A 26818-nucleotide genomic window follows, 5' to 3' on the forward strand; every position below is an offset into this window, starting at 1 on the left:
AAGATGTAGTAGGATATTTACTACATTTGCAAAAATCCAATCTAGCTTTCTCTTCCATAAAGATACATCTCGCCGCAATATCTGCTTACCTGCAGATTACTCATTCAACTTCCCTGTTTAGAATACCTGTCATTAAAGCGTTTATGGAAGGCCTAAAGAGAAATATACCACCAAGGACACCACCTGTTCCTTCATGGAACCTCAACATTGTCTTAACAAGGCTCATGGGTCCACCTTTCAAACCCATGCATTCTTGTGAAATGCAATACTTAACGTGGAAAGTTGCATTTCTCATTGCCATCACATCTCTAAGAAGAGTAAGTGAAATACAGGCGTTTACCATACAAGAACCATTTATTCAAATACACAAGAATAAAGTAGTTCTAAGAACAAATCCAAAATTCTTACCAAAGGTTATCTCACCGTTCCACTTAAATCAAACAGTAGAATTACCAGTGTTCTTCCCACAGCCAGATTCAATAGCTGAAAGAGCACTACATATATTAGACATCAAAAGAGCACTAATGTACTACATTGACAGAACAAACGTAATTAGAAAGACAAAACAACTATTTATTGCCTTTCAAAAACCTCATACAGAAAATCCAATTTCAAAACAAGGTATTGCCAGATGGATAGTTAGGTGCATCCAAACCTGCTATCTTAAAGCAAAGAGAGAGCTGCCTATTACGCCAAAGGCACACAACCAGAAAGAAAGGTGCTACTATGGCCTTTCTAGGAAATATTCCAATGAACGAAATATGTAAGGCAGCAACATGGTCTACGCCTCATACATTTACTAAACACTACTGTGTAGATGTGTTATCTGCACAACAAGCCACGGTAGGGCAAGCCGTACTAAGAACTTTATTTCAAACTACTTCCACTCCTACAGGCTGAACCACCGCTTTTGGGGAGATAACTGCTTACTAGTCTATGCACAGCATGTGTATCTGCAGCTACACATGCCACCGAACGGAAAATGTCACTTACCCAGTGTACATCTGTTCGTGGCATTAGTCGCTGCAGATTCACATGCGCCCACCCGCCTCCCCGGGAGCCTGTAGCCGTTTGGAAGTATATCTTCAACATTTGTACATTTGTAAATATATGTTCGATGGCATCTGTCGCTGTAGATACGCATGTTTTGCATAGCTCGCCATCTGGTGTTGGGCCGGAGTGTTACAAGTTGTTTTTCTTCGAAGAAGTCTTTTGAGTCACGGGACCGAGTGACTCCTCCTTTTGTCTCCATTGCGCATGGGCATCGACTCCATCTTCGATTGTTTTTTTTTCCGCCATCGGGTTCGGACGTGTTCCTGTCGCTCCGAGTTTCGGAACGGAAAGATAGCTAATTTCGGAAGATTTTCGTCGGTATTGTTGCGTTCGGGGTCGGCGTAGTTAGATTCAACACCGCGTCTAAGATCGAAGAGCTCCGGTGCCCTTCGGAGTAATTTTTTCGATCCCCCGTCGGGGCCTGGTCGGCCCGACCGCGTGCAGAAGAACGCCGATGGAACGGACCCCGTTCCGTTTCTGTCCCAAATGCCACAATAAATACCCCTATACAGACCAACACTTGGTCTGCAACCTGTGCCTGTCACCTGAGCACAGTGAAGACACCTGCGAGGCCTGTCGTGCGTTCCGGTCCCGAAAAACTCTCCGAGACCGTCGAGCCAGAAGACTTCAGATGGCGTCCGCGCCGACAGCCCACCGGGAGTTCGAGGAACAAGAAGAGGAGGGAACCTTTTCGATCCAAGAATCGGACTCCAAAGGATTCGACGATACACAAACCGTGAGTAGGACGTCGAAAACCACTCAGAAGAAGATTTACAAGGCCCAGGGGACGCCACTGCCACCAGGCCATGGCTCGACCCATAAATTCGGTGACCGACCGTCGGCACCGAAAAAGGCCCAAACAGTGCCGAGATCGTCCGACTCCGGTAGAGACACCGGCACGCAGCCTTCTCGGGACCGAGAAAGTGCTGGAGACAAGCATCGACACCGAGATGCCGGTGTAGACACGGCTCGACGCCGAGACAGCGGCACCGAAGAAGATCGACGCCGAGAGGTTTCGGCCCCGAAAAAGAAAAAAGTCACCTCGGAGCCGAAAAAAGATGCAGACAGGGTTTCGGTGCCAAAACAAACTGCAACCGACCCAGTTTCAGGCTCTTATACAGAAGAGCACTCGCTAACCTCCCAAATGCAAAAGCATAGGTTTGAGGAAGAACTACACTCAACGGATGTAGACCATACGCAAAAGCGTATTTTCATATAGCAGGAGACAGGAAAAATAAGCACCCTTCCCCCTATTAGAAGAAAGAGAAGATTGGAGTTCCAAACTGAACAAACACCACAACCAAAAGTGGTGAAAAAAGTTACCCCACCACCCTCTCCTCCACCTGTGATTAACGTCTCACCAGCACAAACTCCATCACATTCCCCAGCTCACACCACCATAAGCCAGAGTGACCAAGATCAAGACGCATGGGACTTATACGACGCCCCAGTGTCAGATAACAGTCCGGAGGCATACCCTACGAAGCCATCTCCACCAGAGGGCAGCACTGCGTATTCTCAAGTGGTGGCTAGAGCAGCACAATTTCACAATGTAAGCCTCCACTCAGAACAGGTCGAGGATGACTTTTTATTCAACACACTCTCCTCCACCCACAGCTCCTACCAAAGCCTGCCTATGCTCCCTGGTATGCTCCGGCACGCAAAAGAAATCTTTAAGGAGCCGGTCAAAAGTAGGGCAATCACACCAAGAGTGGAAAAATAGTATAAGGCGCCTCCTACAGACCCGGCTTTCATCACTACACAGCTGCCACCAGACTCTGTCGTTGTAGGAGCAGCTAGGAAAAGGGCCAACTCCCACACATCTGGAGATGCACCACCCCCAGATAAAGAAAGCCGCAAGTTCGATGCAGCTGGTAAAAGAGTCGCAGCACAAGCTGCAAACCAGTGGCGCATCGCTAACTCCCAGGCACTACTTGCGCGCTATGACAGAGCCCATTGGGATGAGATGCAACATCTCATTGACCATCTGCCCAAGGACCTACAAAATAGGGCAAAACAAGTGGTTGAGGAGGGACAGACCATTTCCAACAACCAAATCCGCTCCTCCATGGACGCTACAGATACAGCTGCACGGACAATTAATACATCTGTAACTATCAGAAGGCATGCATGGCTCCGAACGTCTGGATTTAAACCAGAGATTCAGCAAGCAGTTCTCAATATGCCTTTTAACGAAAAAGAACTGTTCGGTCCAGAAGTGGACACAGCGATTGAGAAACTCAAAAAAGACACGGACACTGCTAAAGCCATGGGCGCACTCTACTCCCCGCAGAGCAGAGGGAATTACAGCACATTCCGTAAAACACCCTTTAGAGGGGGGTTTCGGGGTCAGAGCACACAAGCCAGCACCTCACAGGCAACACCGTCCAGTTACCAGGGACAGTACAGAGGAGGTTTTCGGGGACAATATAGAGGAGGGCAATTCCCTAGGAATAGAGGAAAATTTCAAAGCCCCAAAACACCTACTACTAAGCAGTGACTCACATGTCACTCACCCCCTCCACACAACACCAGTGGGGGGAAGAATAAGTCATTATTACAAAGCATGGGAGGAAATCACTACAGACACTTGGGTTCTAGCAATTATCCAACATGGTTATTGCATAGAATTTCTACAATTCCCTCCAAACATACCACCAAAAGCACAAAATTTGACAAAACATCATTCCAATCTCCTGGTGATAGAAGTGCAGGCACTATTGCAAAAGAATGCAATCGAATTAGTGCCAAACACACAAATAAACACAGGAGTTTACTCACTGTACTTTCTGATACCAAAGAAGGACAAAACGCTGAGACCAATCCTAGACCTCAGAATAGTGAACACATTCATCAAATCAGACCACTTTCACATGGTCACACTACAAGAAGTATTACCATTGCTAAAACTACACGACTACATGTCAACTTTAGACCTCAAGGACGCGTATTTCCATATACCAATACACCCATCGCACAGGAAATACCTAAGGTTTGTATTCAAAGGAATACATTACCAATTCAAGGTACTGCCTTTCGGATTAACAACCGCACCAAGAGTCTTTACCAAATGTCTAGCGGTAGTCGCTGCACACATCAGAAGGCAGCAAATACATGTGTTCCCATATCTAGACGACTGGCTAATCAAGGCCCATTCGTTAATAGAGTGCTCAAATCACACAAATCAGATCATACAAACCCTCTTCAAACTAGGGTTCACCGTCAACTTCACGAAATCCAACATTCTGCCGTGCAAGGTGCAACAATACCTAGGAGCCATAATAGACACAACAAAAGGAGTAGCCACTCCAAGTCCCCAAAGAATTCAAAATTTCAACACCATCATACAACGCATGTATCCAACACAAAAGATACAAGCAAAGATGATATTACAATTCCTAGGCATGATGTCTTCATGCATAGCCATTGTCCCAAACGCAAGACTGCACATGAGGCCCTTACAACAGTGCCTAGCATCACAGTGGTCTCAAGCACAGGGTCATCTTCTAGATCTGGTGTTAATAGACCGCCAAACTTACCTCTCGCTTCTGTGGTGGAACAACATAAATTTAAACAAAGGGCGGCCTTTCCAAGACCCAGTGCCACAATACGTAATAACAACAGATGCTTCCATGACAGGGTGAGGAGCACACCTCGATCAACACAGCATACAAGGACAATGGAACGTACATCAAACAAAACTGCATATAAATCACCTAGAACTTCTAGCAGTTTTTCAAGCACTAAAAGCTTTCCAACCAATAATAGTTCACAAATACATTCTCGTCAAGACAGACAACATGACAACAATGTATTATCTAAACAAGCAAGGGGGGACACACTCCACGCAGTTAAGCCTGCTAGCACAAAAAATTTGGCGTTGGGCAATTCACAACCAAATTCGCCTAATAGCACAATTTATACCAGGGATCCAAAATCAACTCGCAGACAACCTCTCTCGAGATCACCAACAGGTCCACGAATGGGAAATTCACCCCCAAATTCTGAACACCTATTTCAAACTCTGGGGAACACCTCAAATAGACTTGTTTGCGACGAAGGAGAACGCAAAATGCCAAAACTTCGCATCCAGATACCCACACAAACAGTCCCAAGGCGCAATGCCCTATGGATGAACTGGTCAGGGATATTTGCTTACGCTTTTCCTCCTCTCCCTCTCCTTCCTTACCTGGTAAACAAACTCAGTCAAAACAAACTCAAACTCATATTAATAGCACCAACTTGGGCAAGGCAACCCTGGTACACAATGCTGCTAGACCTATCAGTAGTACCCTACATCAAATTGCCCAACAGGCCAGATCTGTTGACACAACACAACCAAAAGATCAGACACCCAGATCCAGCATCGCTGAATCTAGCAATCTGGCTCCTGAGATCCTAGAATTCGGGCACTTACAACTTACCCAAGAATGTATGGAAGTCATAAAGCAAGCCAGAAGGCCATCCACCAGGCACTGCTATGCAAGTAAATGGAAGAGGTTTGTTTGCTACTGCCATATTAATCAAATACAACCATTACACACAACTCCAGAACATGTAGTGGGTTACTTGCTTCACTTACAAAAATCTAACCTGGCTTTCTCTTCTATTAAAATACACCTTGCAGCAATATCTGCATACCTGCAGACTACCTATTCAACTTCCCTATATAAGATACCAGTCATTAAAGCATTCATGGAGGGCCTTAGGAGAATTATACCACCAAGAACACCACCTGTTCCTTCATGGAACCTAAATGTTGTCCTAACTAAACTTATGGGTCCACCTTTTGAACCCATGCACTCCTGCGAAATACAGTTCCTAACCTGGAAGGTTGCATTCCTCATCGCCATTACTTCCCTAAGAAGAGTAAGCGAGATTCAGGCGTTTACAATACAAGAACCTTTTATTCAACTACACAAGAATAAGGTTGTCCTAAGGACTAATCCTAAATTTTTGCCAAAGGTTATTTCACCGTTCCATCTAAATCAAACAGTGGAACTTCCAGTGTTCTTTCCACAGCCAGATACCGTAGCTGAAAGTGCACTACATACATTAGATGTCAAAAGAGCATTAATGTATTACATTGACAGAACAAAGAACATCAGAAAGACTAAACAACTATTTATTGCATTTCAAAAACCTCATGCAGGAAACCCAATATCAAAACAAGGTATAGCCAGATGGATAGTTAAATGCATCCAAATCTGCTACCTTAAAGCTAAACGACAGCTGCCCATTACACCAAGGGCACACTCAACCAGAAAGAAAGGTGCTACCATGGCCTTTCTAGGAAACATCCCAATGCAAGAAATATGTAAGGCAGCCACATGGTCTACGCCTCACACATTCACCAAGCACTACTGTGTAGATGTGTTATCCGCACAACAAGCCACAGTAGGTCAAGCCGTATTAAGAACATTATTTCAAACTACTTCCACTCCTACAGGCTGAGCCACCGCTTTTGGGGAGATAACTGCTTACTAGTCTATGCAAAACATGCGTATCTACAGCGACAGATGCCATCGAACTGAAAATGTCACTTACCCAGTGTACATCTGTTCGTGGCATCAGTCGCTGTAGATTCGCATGTGCCCACCCGCCTCCCCGGGAGCCTGTAGCAGTTTGGAAGTTACCTTCAACTATTTGTATATGTATCATCTCAACCTTAAGTAGGTACATACTTAGTCACTCCATTGCATGGGCACTATTACTACAATTCAACTCCTACCTCACCCTCTGCGGGGAAAAACAATCGAAGATGGAGTCGACGCCCATGCGCAATGGAGACAAAAGGAGGAGTCACTCGGTCCCGTGACTCGAAAGACTTCTTCGAAGAAAAACAACTTGTAACACTCCGGCCCAACACCAGATGGCGAGCTATGCAAAACATGCGAATCTACAGCGACTGATGCCACGAACAGATGTACACTGGGTAAGTGACATTTTCATACTTTAACCTTCATTTAGTACATACGTATTCATTCCATTGCATGGGCACTATTACTAGCATACACAACTCCTACCTCACCCTCTGCGGGGAAAACAATCTAAGATGGAGTCGACGCCCATGCGCAAAGGAACCGAAGTGGGAGGAGTCCTTCGGTCTCATGACTCGAAAAGACTTCTTCGAAGAAAAACAACTTGTAACACTCCGAGCCCAACACCAGACGGCGGACTATGCACAGCATGTGAATCTGCAGCGACTAATGCCACGAACAGATGTACACTGGGTAAGTGACATTTTCCTTACATGGCTTGGGAGATGTAGCTCCCCAAGCTATCTGTATGCATTGAAGCACTCCTTGCATAAACCGGTTTGCAACTGTCTAGGGACCCCTGGTCCCTGCTCTGGCTTGAAACTGGACAATGGAAAGGGGAGTAACCACTCCCCTGTCCATCCCCGACCCAGTAGTGGTGCCCAGAGCTCCTCCAGGTGGCCACTTGATTCTGCCATCTTGATTCCAAGGTGGACAGAGGCCCCTGGGGGCATCTGAGTGGCCAGGCCAAGCAGGTGACATCACAGCCGCCTACTGATAGGTGGTCACCCTGCTAGGTGACCAATCCTCCTTCCTGGGCTATTTAGGGTCTCCCTCCAGGGTGGGTTTCAAATTTGATGTGCAAGATTTCAGCAGGACTCCACCCGCATCGTTTACTTTAATCTTCTGGCCACCTGGACCGCAACTGAACCCTCCAGGAACTGACAATCTGCAACTCCAGCAATGACTGTTCTGCAACATTGTTTCTTCGGCTCCTTCCAGCAACTGCAACATTTCCCTAGCTGTGCATCCTCTGAGGGCAACTAGTCTTCAACCTGCTCAAGAAGGAATCTGCCTTGGAATGAAGGAGTCACTCCCCTCCATCCGCAGGCACCAACTGCGTGGATCCTCTCTCCTCCAGAACTGCGTGGATCCTGCATCACAGGTGGAGGTCTGGAGTGGTTCCCTTTGTCCTCTCTACCAGCTGTTCCACTTGTTTGACGGTAAGCCCTTGCCTCTCCCTGCAGGACAGTACCCCTATGCATCGTGACTCTTGAAGCTACCAAGGCTTGTTGGCTCATCTTGTAAGGGATCTTCAGGCTCCGTGTAGCCCCGGCCTACAGCACTCTTCCCTACAAAGCAGTCTCCTGCCTGCTTCTCCAGCGACGTGGGACTCCTCTCCAGGTGTGCTGAGTGGGCCTCACTGCGACTCCTGTGCCTGCGAGTTGCCTGTGGGGGGCTGCATTCTCGTCTTTTGACTCTACTCACTGATGAGGGTCACTTGGGACTCCCTTCCTTGGATTGATTCCCTCTGGGCCTTCCTGGTCCCCATCAGCTCTGTAACTCTTCATCTGCGACTCTTGCTTTTGCCAAGTCTTGTTGGTGGTTTTTCCACACCACTGACTGACTGCAACTCTTCTTCCGACCTGGGACATCACCTGCATCACTTCTGGAACTATTCTCCTTCTCTTGCTCCTGTGCTGCACAGCTGACTCCTTGTCTTCACCGTCTATGTGGTCCTGCATTTCCAGAAGGGTGGGTAGTGGCTCTTTCCAACTTGAACTGGACTTGGTCCCCTTCTTTAGCAAGTCATCTTCTGTCAGGTTCCACCTTTTGTTTCTTCCAGGCTTGTTTGGGTCTTTCACAGTCTTTTTCCAAAGGTTACCTGTGGGTTTGGGAAAAATACAGGTTCTTACCTCTTCTCTCCAAGTCGTTAGGGGGCACCCTGGTACTTACCTTTTGGGGTTCCTAGTTCCTCAAGCTCCCCTCTACAGATTCCCCTTCCTTCGGTGGGGGACTGCTCTTCGCATTCCACTTACTTAGTGTATGGTTTGGTCTCCTCCTAGGACCTTCACTATTTTCTGTTGTACCATTTGTTATTGCTTCCTGTGCTAATCACTGACTTCTAATGTGTGTATACTCCCCTTCTAATGGAGTATTGCCTATACAGTATTTTAGTATGTGTTACCATAATAATAAAGTACCTTTATTTTTGTAACACTGTGTGGTTCTTTCATGTGTGTAAGTGCTGTGTGACTGTATTGGTATTGCATAAGCTTTGCATGTCTTCTAGGTAAGTCTTGGCTGCTCATCCACAGCTCCCTCTTGAGAGCTCTAGCTTCCTAGACACTGCCTACACCTCACTAATAGGGGATACCTGGACCTGGTATAAGGTGATAACACCATAGGTCAGTGGTCTTCAAACTGGGGGGGCGGGCCCCCCTTGGGGGCCTCAAGTGATCCTTGGGGGAGGGAGGGCAGGCTTTGGCCAAAAGAAGCATTACACAGATAAGTGTTTTGTTTTAAGCAGAAACATGTTATTGCACTTTTAAAAAGTTAACAGTACTTAACTGCAATGTTAAAATACATCTAGACATATTTAAACATTGCCATCTTTATAAAATAACTGTGAAAAATTCTGAGGGGAGGGGCCCAATGATTTTTATTTTTCAACTGGGGGGGGCGCGGCATAAAAAAGTTTGGAGACCACTGCCATAGGTGCTCACCACAAACCAGGCAAGCTTCCTACAGCTCTCAGATGATGTGGGGGCCCATATTGATTTGAGTTTTGGGTTCTCTGAATATGAAAACTGAACATAAACCACATGGATAGTGTTAAACGACCTTTGGTAAAACCTATAGTGGTTGTAGTATGTGTGGCAGTGTCTTTCTGGGATGAGTGTGCACCAGTAGTTCACTTAAAATTTGGTTTATTCTGAAGAACAAGCATTTGCAATACAATGGGTCTCGCGTTTGCTCGATTTAAGAGCTATTAGCCTTGTTAATTCTTAACTGGACTTAAATTGAAAATGAAAAGTAAAACAGTTGACATAAGCGAGCCGATTCTAAGCACAATGGCCACCATGAGCGCAAAGGAGAGGCACAAAAAGAAAAAGAAGTTAGCTTGCAGTCAAACGTATCTGCATTTGTGCAGTTATCCATGTAACTGTAGCAGTCTGCAAGGTGGTAACAAAACCACCCCAATAAGGGGTTAACACAAAGTATTTATATATGATAACAAAGGATTTTTTAAAGGCAAGCCCAGTAATGAGTGAAAATGATGGGCGTGCGGTGGGTGTGGTTTAAAGCCCACAATACGTTCAGCAGGTCAAAGCGCTTGCGTGCTCAACCTAAAAAAGTGGTTTCTGTAATGACAAAGTGCCTGTGTTGAGCATGGACCAATGCTTTTTGAGATTATTTTTGTTGTTTGAGAAGATTGAAAACGTTTTCACAGAAGTCTATCTACAGAAGGTTTATCATGAACTTCCAAAAGGACCTTCCTGTTGTTCTTGGTCTGTGTTTTTTGCTGCCTGTATTAGTCTAGTAGGATAACAAGTATTGTCTCTGTCGTAAAATCAGTAGGTCATAATGTTTAGTGAATGTTTCCATTTTGAGCAGTTTCTTTTAAGACTTGGAACTTGGCCTACTGGGAGATTATCTTTAGGTGCTCTAGGATGGTAACTGTCAAATTGGGCAAGAAGGTCCTATCTGTGGGTTCTTTGTAAACTCCAGAAACCAAATTGCTTCCCACAGGGTACCAAATCTAGGAAATAGATAATTATTTTGCTGTATTGGCTGTTGTGCCTAAAACGAGGTTTACATGTACTAAAACCAGAACTAAAAGATGACACAAATCTCCTCATCATCTTGTGAGTTGATTAAAATAGCATCAATACAGTTTCCATATTTTAACAAGGTTGTGGAAAGAGTTGTTTGGCACATAGATACGTTTCCTCAAATTGGTGCATGCATACATTTGCTTGACATGGTAGTATTTCAAGGTTCCTGGCCTTCCACCTCCAACTTCTCCCCCTCCCACATATTTTCTTTGGTGAGGGACCGAATTTGCTGCTTATGTTTTAAATGGGAGAGAAATATAATTCCTTTGTAGAGTGGGTAATTTCAGGTAGTATCTTCTAAGGCTTCATACATGCGGTTTCTGCCAGATTTTCTGATTAAAATATGTTTTACATGTTTCATGAGGTTTTCTATCATTATTTCCCACTCATGCTTAAACGAAAAGTGCATGCAACATGTTGCTTTCCACAAGGGTAGTGCTTTGCATTAAGCAGTTATGATTTGTTGTAGAGGGATCTGTACTGAACGATCTGGCCAAACCATGCTAGTGTAAGCACACTATACCTGCACATGACACCAGAAAACGTTACTGTCTGCGTTTTGATGTAAGAACTTCAGTGCAGAGCCTGGGGCTATTAGGTATTATCTAGTCCTTGGATCATAATCCACTTGCAGGTTCTTAATATTCATCCCACCTCCTCCCCTCTACCCTTGGTATCTTTTGTGGACTCATTTCTTTTTATCCTTGCTTCCTTGGAACTGCAAAAACTAAATAGAACTGACGTCATCAGTGAGCGTGGTGCCTTTACTAGAGTTGCCTTTAGTAGTGTCTGAGACCCAATGACCAACTGGTGCCATTCAGAACCACTGCTGAAAAATCCTACTGATAAAGTTTGATAAAACTTAAAAAAAAAAAAAAAAAAAAAAGAGGAATTAACAGGTAGGTCTGTTCTATATTGGAAAGGAACTTCGATTTAGAGAAAAGGTAGCATACTTTTTCATGGCATTTAACATCTTCAGTACCCCAACCCTCACAAACTCCAGTAAAGCACCTCATTCACAACTATTTTATGATCAAAACTTTTTGGTTGAGCATAGAAGCGTGCAAACTCTTTCTGACGTGTTGGTATGTATGTGGGCTTTTAACCACGCCCACCACATGCCCATCACTATCACTCGTTCATGGGCTTGCCTGTAACAAATTGCTTCTTTTCGTTGGTTAAATGCTTTACGTTTGTCCCTCCTTAGGGCGGTTTTGTTACCTTCTTGACTATGGCCCCTGTTACATGGCTGATTGCACTTTTGCCGATATGTTTGACTGCGAGCTAACTTTTTTCCTTTTGTGTGCTCATGGAGGCCGTCGGCTCGCTTACGTGAAACTATTACTTTCATTTAGTTTTATTAGTTGTTTACTGATCATGTCTTGGGTGTGTGTTGTACTTATTTCTCTTTTATGCCCTTTCTTCCTCTCACAACAGCCTCGGTATTAAGGGCACAGGCCGATCAGCTTGTTTTTGGAATATTTCATTCTGAGCAGCTCGTGTTTTTGTTTTTCACTGTGGGGGTACTACGTACTGCTTAGAAACGGCACGCAAACCAAAATCCTCTGGGCTATTGGGAGTGAAGGGACTGAGCCGGCCCCTTGTTTCAACTGCTTTCAGAAACACCTCAGAAGGGAAAAAGAGCTTTAACAAAATCCATCCCCATCTGTCCCTCCAGTGAAGTTTCCAGTGCTTACGAGCAGCCCGTAAATATCGCCTTTCGTTTGAGCTTGTTACATTAGATGCTAGTTCTGATCTGCCTATTTTATGTTCCTCGCAGCAGGCACATTAACCTTCTGCGCTACCTTATAATTAGTCCAAGTTTCCACTAGAGAAAAGTAAGTTCTCTCCAGAAATAACATTAATCACCAGAGTTATTTTAACATTTGAAGATTGAATGCAGTCTGTGATCTGCCTACAACACGTTCTTTGCAGCAGCCACACTAACCCTCTGCACTGCCTTATAATAATTCCAAGCTTCATCTATTGCTTACAGCGCTGCATTTAGTATGACCAGAAGAGGCACTTAGGAAAATCATAACAAAACCAAACTGAAAGCGCAACACAAACAGCAAATTTGCTATTTTGGAATTTAAAATGATCCGTCTTTAGTATTCAGTACTCGTAAAAGTATAGGCAGCAGTTATTAGCATGCAATGTAAAGTGACAGCTAAACATAGAAAAAACCTACTTTTCTTGTATGCTGACAAGACAATTGTGGGTCTCATAAGCAAAAAACATAAAACTTATGGCTTCGCTTTCAAGGAAATATAAATCAGCCTTCTGTGTAGAGTAACAGCTGGATTTAAAGAAGGCACACTTATTATGTTTGCAATGCTTAATTTGAGTCAGTGTGTTCCGATGCAGGGCACAAACAATTTTTGTTAAAGGGCCATCAGTTATTTTTCTGCCTCACTGATTTGCTGTGGGCAAAATAAATAAATAATTTATTAGAAATAAAAAACTCTAACATGTGAAAATGTCCCTCCGCTCCAAACTATAAACAAGCTGGAAGTTTAAACAGCAAGATGTTAACATGTTGAACACAGACATGAATCACTCTTTACTCGTTAACACTGTGAAATACAGCAAATTAACGTAAATAAGATTGCTGGGGAGACACAAGTTTAACGTGAAAAACAAAAACAGAGTAGAAACATTAACATGTGTTTGTGAAAGGGCAGCATCACTCAGATGAGTGTAAATGACTGGCCGGCTTGCTCTGTAGACAGAAGCAATGTTATCAGATGCTATAAAACTTTGTGGAGTGAATCACACCTAAACAATGTAAATTGCAGCTAAATACCATATGGGACACACCAGTAAAACAACACAAACATAAATATTAAGACGCAATTGTATTAATATGCAGACATTAGCTTTTAAAAAATATTTATTTTCTGTATGGCCCATTTGTTCCATGGTTCAACTATTGTTTTTAAGTATAAATCATGTATTTTGTATGCGCATATTTGCCGTCAGTAAACAACGTTGGCATGCTTAAATTAAAGTTTGACCAATTAAATGCTGCTAAATAGCAAAATTTTCATTTTTTGCTGCAGATAGAGGAGGAATGTACATGAAAGTGCTTAGTTTTATGCAGTTCCACTGGAAGTATGTCTGGAAAAGACGAAATTAGGAGGCAGGGTTGACCAGTTTGTGGCACGAAAAGTCTGGTTATGAATTTACAATGCCAGTAGCTCTAACACAAGAAAATGAGAGACCTGTTGAATTGCAAATGATTGTTTGGAGTGGGGGCAAGTTGTTCAGGGCTGTTTGTTCAAGGGTAATCAGGCTTTGCAAAGACCCCTTTTTTCTCTGTTACATTTCTACTCTAGCTCATGCAGCAAGTCTGTAATGTGCCCCAGTCATAGAGCCTTCAGTAATAAAGGCATAGGTTTGGTAGGTCTGTTTTCCATTGACTTTTTTTCTGGTGAAATGTTTTAAAGTAGTTCAGAATTCTGTACTTGGTGATCCTCAATGCCTCCTTACAAGAAGGCTAATCAGACATGCTGAAGCATTTCGTGGAACATCACTGGTTAAAAAAAAAAAAAAAACTAGACCTGTCTCAGTGTTGACCAAATACTTGCATGTTTCCAGTCTCACCCTTCTGGGAGTGATGAGAGACTGGAGCCCTGAAAAAACTCCAGTTGAGGTTAATGAGCCCTAGCGGTTAAATGTGAGAGTCTTATTGGCAGTGACAATTATCAATCTTGCAGTAGTCCTCTTAGCCACCCTTGACAGTGGATCATCCAGTCCTACTGCAAAGATTAGCATTGTGTCCAAGTTTTAGAAGAGTGTCTCTTGCTTGATTGGAGCCCTTTCTTGAAAACTGCAGTGAGCAAATTATGCCTCTAGTCTCCTCAGTCTCAAGTTTGTTCAGTAGTTACATGTTTACTTGTTGACATTAATTGGAATCACATTGTAGATTTTCAGCTAAATTAGGATAAGGTAAAACTGGTTAAGTGCTTAGAGTTTGATAACTGCAAAGGGCCTCTGAGATGTATGCCATGTAGACTGGGTCAATACTGATTGCCTAGTGTCAAATATGAGAATAATTAAATGCCAAATTGATTGCCAGTTAACAGGTAAGCCGTCACTTGTACGCCCCCCAGCAGTACTGTATATTTTCGCTTTTCCCTTACCATGGCTAGTATCTTTGCCAAAGTCAATTAATTCCTGCCCAAATGGGTCGAATCCAAAGACCACCAATTAAACCATACTGTCTCAAGAGTAGCCTGCAACGAATAAGGGAGGAGTCCTATCAGGATGTTTCTTCCCCAATGCACTGTCAGTTGGGACAGCAGGGGCCCGCAGCCTGTGAATCTTCTTGTTGTGGTCTGACAGCAAACGTCAACTCAATACAGGGACTGTGTATCACAAACTAGTCTGACAAAGAATCATGTGCTGCTGATCTTGTATACAGTCATGTAAGTGTAAATAAAATGTGGATCATTGTACTTTTGTATCACCTTTACTTTGAGCACTGCACCTTTGTCACTTTTGCAACTGTCTATATACGTTTAGCAGAGTACAGTTTTAGTTTTTGTAATGAGACGGCCTTGTTTTGAATTCTTTTGAATTTTATTCTGGACGTGAAAGATCAATACCTGTTGTTGTAGGATCTGCATTGGTGGCACAGACCTGCGAACGAATGAGAACTGCTGTATGTTTTTTTTTTATCATAGTTTACCCTGGTTCTGGTTTGGGCAGAAAGGTTTCAGTCCTGGGGATTTTTTTTTTGTGGCATGAAAGATGGCACACAGCATAATCTATGGTTTGAAGCCTTGAACATGCAACCAAGCCTCAAATCTGCTGCAATGACTGCTAGCACAGAGTAGAGTTAATTTTAAGAGTGAGCCCTTTATTAGGGGTCTGCAAACTTCACATAAGTTGGTTTTGACCTAATTTTAAAGCATGAATCTTTTCTGGATTCACACGCTTTGCATTATTCTGCCATCTTGTGGTTGGGGATGGATTTTCTACTATTTTCCAAGAGTATTTATTTTTAGTCCATCTTTTTCTACCTTTATTTGTTGGTGGGTGTTGACTAAACCTCCATTTGGTGTCTCCTCGTGACATTGTCTCACTTCCTACGGATGTCTCCACCCTAGTTTGCCATTTTCAGAATACCCCCCCCAACACACACAATTTTGGGTTTGGACGTTTTCATGGAGACGTCTTCAACTTAAAAAGGAACTTTGAAGAATTACTGGAAAACAGCGAGGAAAGTCGACCAAGTAAAAAAAAGATGAATTTGTACTTTTTAATTTTTTGGATGAAAAAAGTTCAGTTTGGATTATTTCACTTTTTGGATGAAAAAGTTGAAAATGTTTCTAAGTCCCCACTCAGAATGAGACTTTGTCACTTTTTTGAAGAAAAAGATGAATTTGTACTTTGTCACTTTTTGGATGAAAAAAGTTCAATTTTGATTTTTTTCACAAAAGATAGAGCTCATGGGTCGGAGGATAGAACACAGTGCAGCAAACCAATGGCGCATTGCCAATTCTAATGCTCTACTTAACAGGCAAACACACCAGCATTGGGACGAAATAGGGGAGTTCTAAACATAATAACATTTTTATATTGCATAGAATTAATAAAATACCCACTTGATAAATAGGGGTCGGGGGCGGAGCAAAGAAAAGGATACATTCAAAGGAGGAGACAATTGACTCCTCAAAGAGGTCAAAGAGTCGCTAGCCAAGCAGGCTTTAGAAGCAGTGCCAAAGCAAGATATCAACAGCGGAAATTACAAAAAATATTTCCTAATTCCAAAAGTGGACAGATCCCGGAGACCAATTTTAGACCTCGGTTACATCAACAAATGCATAAAAACACAAAGCATTCAAGATGACAACTTTGCAAGACATTATTCCTCAACTTCAAGAAGGGAACTGTGTGGCAACTATAAACTTAAAGGATGCCTGCTTGCACATACCTTTGAATGCAAAACACAAGAAATAACTGAGATTTGTAGTAGACTGATAACATTACCGAGTCAAGGTTCCAGCCTTTGGAATCAAATAGGCACCAAGAGTGTTTGCGAAGTGCCTAGCTGTGGTAGCAGCACGCCTCAGAAGGGGGGTGGGGGGTGGGGGAGGGTACATACATGTGTATCTGTACTTAGGCAATTGGTTAGTAAGAGCACACTCTTACCAAAAATGCAAGCAGGACATTTTAAGGATGATGAACTCTACACTCTCTAGGTTTCTCGTTGAACTTAGAGAAATGATCTCTAGAACAAGGGAAGTTGTTCTTGGGAGCAAGATTGAATTCCATTCATGGGTAAGCGTTCCGCAGCTAGAAGAGGACTCAGTCTCTATTGGAGGAAACTCTGTTACCAGAAGAGACCAGCTCTGACAGCGGGGACTCTGGGGGAAGTTATTAGGAAAGATGAGCATCATATAAGAGAAATCTGGAAGCTTCAGTATGCGGTATAACACATACATTGGCTGGAGTTAAAGACTGTTTTTGTAGTCATGAAAGCATTTCAGAAACGCATTCTTGGAAAGACAATATTAATTCAAACAGACAATACAACAACAGAGTTTAACATCCACAAACGGGGATGGACTCAATCCCTGCCCCTCTCAAAACTAGCTCAACAGCTCTGGAAATGGGCAATTCAAAAAAACCGATTCAAGCGATTCATGTACCTGGGAAGGAGAATTGTGAGGCAGACAGGCCTCATACTCGCACGAATGGGAGCTAAACCAGAAAGTAGTACAAAACATTTTTTAGAAGTGGGAACACCAAAAATAGACCTGTTTGCAATGCCCTGGAATGCAAACTACCAAAACTTTGCCTCAAGCCAATCACACACCTGATCGAAAGCCCTTTTGATAAACTGGTCAGGGACATTTGCGTACGCCTTTCTACCAGTACCATTGTTACACAGAGTGATCAACAAATGCAAGGGGAGCCACATGACGCTGATCCTAATAGCGCCTCAGAGGGCAAGACAAACCTAGAACTTGGAGATAGCAGAAGTGGCTCATGGAAATTTTTCAAACACTACCAATAGACAGGATCTGCTGTCATTGGAAAACGGGAGAGCACTGCACCCTGAACCAGAATATTTCAAATTAAAGGCGTGGATCCTGAAGACTTAGAATTTGGGCCCTTGAGGTTGCCAGAAAATACAATGGCACGAGTAAGAGGCTAGGAAACCAATAACAAGGAAATGTTATATGGCAAGATGGAAACTACACTTTGGTGTGTGAGAAATTAAACAAAAGGATCACAAGAGAAAAGGCAGTTTTGAAATATTTAACTTATCTGTTACGAGAGGGGGTTTATTTATGTTTACTTGAGGGTTCATCTGGCCGTTATAGTGGCTTATTCAAGAGGTCAAATTGGAAGAAGTTTTTTCACATCCCACCAGTGGTGAAAAGATTATTAGAAGGAGCAAAGAGGATGGCACCTCCAAAGAGGGTACCAGTGCCTACATGGAACCTAAATGTAGTTCTTACACAACTCATGAAAAATCCATTTGAACCATTACACAAAGCGACTTTGCAAATGTTAACATTAAAACTGCTTTTTTAGTAGCTATTACTTCCTTACACCGGGCCAGTGAGTTACAGGTACTCACTCTTCAAGAAACTTATTTTAAAATTCAAAGACAGAATTGTCATGAGAACAGAGCCACATTTCATACTAAAGGTGGTTTCACAGTTTCATATTAACCAATCCATTCAAGTTCCCTTTTGTTTTCAAAATCGAAAAACTCAAGCGGAAAGAACTTTACACACATTAGATGCAAGACATCGCATCATCTTTCACATTGAAAGGACAAAACCTATTAGGAAAACTCAACAATTATCTGGCTAGAGCAGTGTCAAAAAACACTACAGCAAGATGGATTGCACAATTGATTCAATTATGCCACTGCAGTGCAGGGAGAAAGCATTACCTATGGCACTGGGAGCGCACTTAACATGGGATTAAAAAAAGGAGCTACTGTTGCCTTTGTCTAACACCCATGTACCAGAAGTATGCATGGCAGCAACTTGGGCTTCAGTGCACACCTTTACAAAACATTGCATTGAAATACAGATGACCAGAGAAGCTCCTGTGGGACAAAGGGTGTTAAAGCATCTATTTACGAACAATACCCATCTTCATCCCAACCACCACAGTAGTAGAAACTGCTTTAAAAGCAATGCACAGCATGTGAATCCAGAAAGTTCACACTGCAAAACGTAAAGTTTCTTACCTGTGGGTGTACTTTTGCAACTTGAAGATTTTCTGGATTCACAAGTGACCTACCCATCCCTACCAAGAAGATGGGAAAGACTGAAGGGTAGGGGTTGGGAGGGGGGAGAATCTGAAAATGTTGAACTAGGGTGGACATATCCGGAGGAAGTCAGACAATGTCATGAGGAGACCCCAAATGGAGGTTCAGTCGACACCCACCAGCAAACAAAGGTAGAAAGAGAAGACCATCTAAAAACGTTTGGAAAATTGTAGAAAATCCAGACCCAAGCACTAGATGGCAGAATAATCTACAGCATATGAATCCAGAAAATCATCAAGCTGCAGAACTACAGGTAAGAAACTTTGTTACGTGAAATTTTGTCAAAATGATGCTTAATTATGCAAAATTCGAATTTGTCATTTGGCTTCCTGTTTAGCTTGAAAGGAGTTCTCATCAATTTGTGCAGCAAGAATTTATTTTTTGCTAAAAAGGTGTAAAAAAATAATAATAAATAAATAAAAATGAGCTGTTTGAACATCCACTTGCTTTCTGTTATTACCGCGCGTTTTTTTTCTTTTTTCTGCGAGTGCCACTTCACAGTAATTTTTTGCAACAAATGGTGTGTAGTTACATGAAGTTATGTAATGGTGTAATTAAAATTTACCCAGGCCTATTCCATTTCGCCTAACATGGAAAGCGCAACCGCTACCAGATATAACTCTGTTGACAAAGTAGATATTTAGCTCGCCTGATTCATTGAAGCTTGTACTGTCAACATTTCAACCTTCAAACCTCTAGTTTTATATCAGCAGTTTGCTCTTGCATTGTTTCTACATATCCACTAATCATTTTATTTTTGTAAACTGCCTAAGATTCTCATTTTGGCAAAAGATTTTTAGTTTAGTCACCAAGCTTGCCAGCTGTTGGCGGTGCAAGGGTAGGGTGGGTTCTTGTGGTTGAACAATAGTCTCTACAGCAACATGCTCATTAAAGCCACAATACACAACTTTCCAGACATAAACCCAGCCATAGCCTTGTGACTAAATGTCAAGGGTTGATATGTATTTGTTATGCAAAGACTCTTGCTCGTGCCACAGAGGCAAGTTCTCATGTTGTTTTTTTGTTGTTGTAGGTGGTTCCTGGATACGGACATGCAGTGCTTAGGAAGACGGACCCACGTTATACTTGCCAGAGAGAGTTTGCCCTAAAACATCTCCCAAATGACCCTATGTTCAAACTGGTATCTCAGCTCTACAAGATAGTCCCAGATGTTCTACTTGAGCAAGGCAAGGCTAAGAACCCTTGGCCCAATGTGGATGCTCACAGCGGAGTACTCTTACAGGTGAGCAGCTGAAAGATGTTGAATACACAAATTGACATTATGCTTTTGTACAAGCAGCATAGTAAAGCCTCTACGTAGTTTACCAAACGGTAGTGAGACTCAAACACAGATCTGCCAGTGAACAAATCGTGCCCAGAACTATCCCTTTGTCATTTGAGACTCTCACACTTATCTAAACCCACCTACAGTGCCAGTACTGAGGGCCCACCCACTGCTATGCCAGTGCTCCTCAAATCTTGACCCCTTGTACATGAGTACAACCCCCTAACACCTTTCTTGTAAACTTGCAACAGCTACAAAAACCTAACTGCAGTAATCCACCCTGTCCTTCCTCCTGGTGGTAATTAAGTGTTCGATGGCATCTGTCGCTGTAGATACACATGTTCTGCATAGCTCGCCATCTGGTGTTGGGTCGGAGTGTTACAAGTTGTTTTTCTTTGAAGAAGTCTTTCGAGTCACGGGACCGAGTGACTCCTCCTTTTGTCTCCATTGCGCATGGGCGTCGACTCCATCTTCGATTGTTTTCTTTCCGCCATCGGGTTCGGACGTGTTCCTGTCGCTCCGAGTTTCGGAACGGAAAGTTAGTAGATTTCGGAAGGATTTTCGTCGGTATTGTTGCGTTCGGGATCGGCGTAGTTAGATTCAACACCGCATCGAGGATCGACGCGCTCCGGTGCCCTTCGGGGTAGTTTTCGAGCCCCCGTCGGGGCCTGGTCGGCCCGACCGCGTGTCTAACACCGCAGATGGAACGGACCCCGTTCCGTTTTTGTCCCAAATGCCACAACAAATACCTGTATACAGACCAACATTTGGTCTGTAACCTGTGCCTGTCACCTGAGCACAGTGAAGAGACTTGCGAAGCCTGTCGCGCGTTCCGGTCCCGAAAGACACTCCGTGACCGTCGAGCCAGGAGACTTCAGATGGCGTCCACGCCGACAGCGCACCGAGAATTCAAGGAACGAGAGGAAGAAGAAACCTTTTCGTACCACGAATCGGACTCCGAGGAATTCGACGATCAACGAACCGTGAGTAAGACGTCGAAAACAACACATAAAAAAAGTGACAAGGCCCAGGGGACGCCACTGCCACCAGGCCATGGCTCCACCCATAAGTTCGGTGACCGACCATCGGCACCGAAAAAGGCCAAAACAGTGCCGAGATCGTCCGACTCTGGTCGAGACACCGGCACGCAGCCTTCTCGGGATCGAGAAAGTGCTGGAGAGAAGCAACGACACCGAGATAGCGGTGTAGAAACGGCTCGACGCCGAGACAGCGGCACCGACGAAGATCGACGCCGAGAGGTTTCGACTCCTAAAAAGAAAAAAGCCACCTCGGAGCCGAAAAAAGATACCGGCAGGGTTTCGGTGCCGAAACAACCCGTAACCGACCCAGGTCCAGGCTCTTATACAGAGGAGCAATTACTGTCCTCTCAAATGCGAAAGCATAGGTTTGAGGAAGAGCTGCAATCCACCGAAGTGGACCATACGCAAAAACGTATTTTTATACAGCAGGGAACAGGAAGAATAAGCACCCTTCCCCCTATTAGGAGAAAAAGGAGACTGGAGTTTCAAACAGAACAGGCGCCACAAACAAAGATGGTGAAAAAGGTGACTCCGCCACCCTCTCCTCCACCTGTACTTCACGTCTCACCAGCGCAAACTCCGTCACATTCTCCGGCTCACACCACCATGAGCCAAGGTGACCAGGATCAAGACGCTTGGGACTTATATGACGCCCCAGTGTCGGACAACAGTCCGGAGGCATATCCAACAAAGCCCTCACCACCTGAAGACAGCACAGCATATTCTCAAGTGGTGGCTAGAGCAGCACAGTTCCACAACGTAAACCTCCACTCAGAACAAGTCGAGGATGACTTTTTATTCAACACCCTCTCCTCCACCCACAGCTCCTACCAAAGCCTGCCTATGCTGCCAGGTATGCTTCGGCACGCAAAGGAAATCTTCAAGGAGCCGGTCAAAAGTAGGGCAATAACGCCAAGGGTGGACAAGAAATATAAAGCACCTCCTACAGACCCTGTTTTCATCACCACACAGCTGCCACCAGATTCCTTCGTAGTGGGAGCAGCTCGGAAGAGAGCCAACTCCCACACATCTGGGGACGCACCACCCCCAGATAAAGAGAGCCGCAAGTTCGATGCAGCTGGGAAAAGAGTCGCAGTACAAGCTGCAAACCAGTGGCGCATCGCTAACTCTCAAGCACTACTTGCGCGCTATGACAGAGCCCATTGGGATGAGATGCAACACCTCATCGAGCATCTACCCAAGGAACTTCAAAAAAGGGCAAAGCAGGTGGTTGAGGAAGGACAGAACATATCTAATAACCAGATACGATCTTCTATGGACGCAGCAGACACAGCTGCAAGAACAATTAATACATCTGTGACCATTAGAAGGCACGCATGGCTAAGAACGTCTGGGTTCAAACCAGAGATACAGCAGGCAGTGTTCAATATGCCATTCAACGAAAAACAACTGTTCGGACCAGAAGTGGACTCGGCAATCGAAAAACTTAAAAAGGACACTGACACTGCTAAGGCCATGGGCGCACTCTACTCCCCGCAGAGCAGAGGAACCTACAGCACCTTCCGCAAGACACCCTTTCGAGGGGGGTTTCGGGGTCAGGCCACACAAGCCAGCACCTCGCAGGCAACACCGTCCAGCTACCAGGGACAGTACAGGGGAGGCTTTCGGGGCTAATACAGAGGAGGGCAATTCCCTAGGAATAGAGGGAAATTTCAAAGCCCCAAAACCCCTACAACCAAGCATTGACTCAGATGTCACTCACCCCCTCCACACAACACCAGTGGGGGGAAGAATAGGTAATTATTACAAAGCATGGGAGGAAATAACTACAGACACTTGGGTCTTAGCAATTGTCCAACATGGTTATTGCATAGAATTCCTACAATTCCCTCCAAACATACCACCAAAAGCACAGAAATTGTCAAAACAACATTCCGACCTTCTGGAAATAGAAGTTCAAGCACTATTGCAAAAGAATGCAATCGAATTAGTACCAATCACACAGACAAACACAGGAGTCTATTCACTGTACTTCTTAATACCAAAAAAGGACAAAACACTGAGACCAATCCTAGACCTCAGAATACTAAACACCTACATCAAATCAGACCACTTTCACATGGTCACGCTACAAGAGGTGTTACCATTGCTAAAACTACAGGACTACATGACAACCTTAGACCTCAAGGACGCGTATTTCCATATACCAATACATCCATCTCACAGAAAATACCTACGGTTCGTATTCAAAGGAATACATTACCAATTCAAAGTATTGCCTTTTGGTTTAACAACCGCACCAAGAGTCTTTACAAAATGTCTAGCAGTAGTGGCTGCACACATCAGAAGGCAACAATACATGTATTCCCGTATCTAGACGATTGGCTAATCAAAACCAATTCACTAACAAAGTGCTTACAACACACAAATCAAATCATACAAACCCTCTACAAACTAGGTTTCACCGTCAACTTTGCAAAATCCAACATTTTGCCGTGCAAAGTACAACAATACCTGGGAGCCATAATAGACACAACAAAAGGGGTAGCCACTCCAAGTCCACAAAGAATTCAAAATTTCAACAGGATCATACAACGCATGTATCCAACACAAACAATACAAGCAAAGATTATATTACAACTCCTAGGCATGATGTCTTCATGCATAGCCATTGTCCCGAACGCAAGACTACACATGAGGCCCTTACAACAGTGCCTAGCATCACAATGGTCACAAGCACAGGGTCACCTTCTAGATCTGGTGTTGATAGACCGCCAAACTTACCTCTCGCTTCTATGGTGGAACAGTATAAATTTAAACAAAGGGCGGCCATTCCAAGACCCAGTGCCACAATACGTAATAACAACAGATGCTTCCATGACAGGGTGGGGAGCACACCTCGATCAACACAGCATACAAGGACAATGGAACGTACACCAAACAAAACTGCACATAAATCACCTAGAAATGCTAGCAGTTTTTCACGCATTGCGGGCTTTCCAACCAATTATAACTCACAAATACATTCTTGTCAAAACAGACAACATGACAACTATGTATTATCTAAACAAACAGGGGGGGGGACACTCAACGCAGTTGAGTCTTCTAGCACAGAAAATATGGCGATGGGCAATTCACAACCACATTCGCCTAATAGCGCAGTTCATTCCAGGGATCCAGAATCAACTTGCAGACAATCTCTCTCGAGATCACCAACAAGTCCACGAATGGGAAATTCACCCCCAAGTTCTAAACACTTACTTCAGACTCTGGGGAACACCTCAAATAGACTTGTTTGCAACAAGAGAGAACGCAAAATGCCAAAACTTCGCATCCAGATACCCACACAGGCAGTCCCAAGGCAATGCCCTATGGATGAACTGGTCAGGGATATTTGCCTACGCTTTTCCTCCTCTCCCTCTCCTTCCTTATCTGGTAAACAAATTGAGTCAAAACAAACTCAAACTCATTTTAATAGCACCAACTTGGGCAAGGCAACCCTGGTACACAACACTGCTAGACCTATCAGTAGTACCCCACATCAAATTGCCCAACAGGCCGGATCTGTTAACACAACACAACCAACAGATCAGACATCCAGATCCAGCATCGCTGAATCTAGCAATCTGGCTCCTGAAATCCTAGAATTCGGACACTTACAACTTACCCAAGAATGTATGGAAGTCATAAAGCAAGCCAGAAGGCCGTCCACTAGGCACTGCTATGCAAGTAAATGGAAGAGGTTTGTCTGTTACTGCCATCATAATCAGATCCTACCTATACACGCAACTCCAAAGGATGTAGTGGGTTACTTGCTTCACTTACAGAAATCTAGCCTAGCCTTCTCTTCCATTAAAATACACCTTGCGGCGATATCTGCATACCTGCAGACTACCTATTCAACTTCCCTGTATAGGATACCAGTCATTAAAGCATTCATGGAAGGGCTTAAAAGAATTATACCACCAAGAACACCACCTGTTCCTTCATGGAACTTAAATGTTGTCTTAACAAGACTCATGGGTCCACCTTTTGAACCCATGCACTCTTGCGAAATACAGTTCCTCACCTGGAAGGTTGCATTTCTCATCGCCATTACATCTCTAAGAAGAGTAAGCGAAATTCAGGCATTTACAATACAAGAACCTTTTATACAACTACACAAAAATAAAGTCGTCCTAAGGACTAATCCTAAATTTTTACCAAAGGTTATTTCACCGTTCCACCTAAATCAAACAGTGGAACTACCAGTGTTCTTCCCACAGCCAGATTCCGTAGCTGAGAGGGCACTACATACATTAGATGTCAAAAGAGCATTAATGTACTACATTGACAGAACGAAGAACATCAGAAAGACTAAACAACTATTTATTGCATTCCAAAAACCTCATGCAGGAAACCCAATATCAAAACAAGGTATAGCCAGATGGATAGTTAAATGCATCCAAATCTGCTACCTTAAAGCAAAACGACAACTGCCCATTACACTAAGGGCACACTCAACCAGAAAAAAAGGTGCTACCATGGCCTTTCTAGGAAACATCCCAATGCAAGAAATATGTAAGGCAGCCACATGGTCTACACCACACACGTTCACCAAGCACTACTGTGTAGACGTGCTATCCGCACAGCAAGCCACAGTAGGTCAAGCCGTGTTAAGAACGTTATTTCAAACCACTTCCATTCCTACAGGCTGAGCCACCGCTTTTGGGGAGATAACTGCTTACTAGTCTATGCAGAACATGTGTATCTACAGCGACAGATGCCATTGAACTGAAAATGTCACTTACCCAGTGTACATCTGTTCGTGGCATCAGTCGCTGGAGATTCACATGTGCCCACCCACCTCCCCGGGAGCCTGTAGCAATTCGGAAGTTAGCTTCAACTTTGTATATTTGTATATATATATTATTTTAGCCTTAAATAGGTACAGACTTAGTCACTCCATTGCATGGGCACTATTACTACAACACAACTCCTACCTCACCCTCTGCGGGGAAAACAATCGAAGATGGAGTCGACGCCCATGCGCAATGGAGACAAAAGGAGGAGTCACTTGGTCCCGTGACTCGAAAGACTTCTTCAAAGAAAAACAACTTGTAACACTCCGACCCAACATCAGATGGCGAGCTATGCAGAACATGTGAATCTCCAGCGACTGATGCCACGAACAGATGTACACTGGGTAAGTGAAATTTTCATTTCCAGCATATCTAGCCTCACGACCATTTCACCCTGTTTGCTTTGATGGCAGAAGAAAACAATCAACAACTTCTCATATTCTTATGGACTACCGTGACTAGCAGTGTGCAGTATTTCATAACATTGTCACTAGAAAATGAAAACAAACCATTACTGAGAGTACATTGTGCTCTTGGTATTGTAGCATCTCATGTACTTCTCACCCCTCGCAATGCCCCAAAGTTTCTTCTCCTTTATTGAGTAAGCATGTAATCAGTTTGTTGTGCATGGTCGGTAGATTGTGTAACTGCATTTCATAGTGTGTTCTATCTGCTAAGAATTATGGTGTCGTGCGTGGGACCTGGAGGAGTGCTCCAGTCTTATTGTAGTGAAAACTA

General features: G+C 43.8%; 1 protein-coding gene across 1 annotated transcript in view; it reads left to right on the forward strand.

Annotated features, from left to right (window-relative positions):
- Nucleotides 1–26818, forward strand: part of CS (citrate synthase) — a 144594-nt gene that overhangs the window by 115608 nt on the left and 2168 nt on the right. Inside the window, exon 10 of the mRNA XM_069230551.1 lies at nucleotides 19987–20196. Coding sequence (XP_069086652.1) covers nucleotides 19987–20196 — 210 coding nt within the window. The remainder of the gene's footprint in view (nucleotides 1–19986; nucleotides 20197–26818) is intronic.

Source organism: Pleurodeles waltl, chromosome 4_2 (genome assembly GCF_031143425.1).
Source record: "Pleurodeles waltl isolate 20211129_DDA chromosome 4_2, aPleWal1.hap1.20221129, whole genome shotgun sequence".
Classification (NCBI taxonomy): domain Eukaryota; kingdom Metazoa; phylum Chordata; class Amphibia; order Caudata; family Salamandridae; genus Pleurodeles; species Pleurodeles waltl.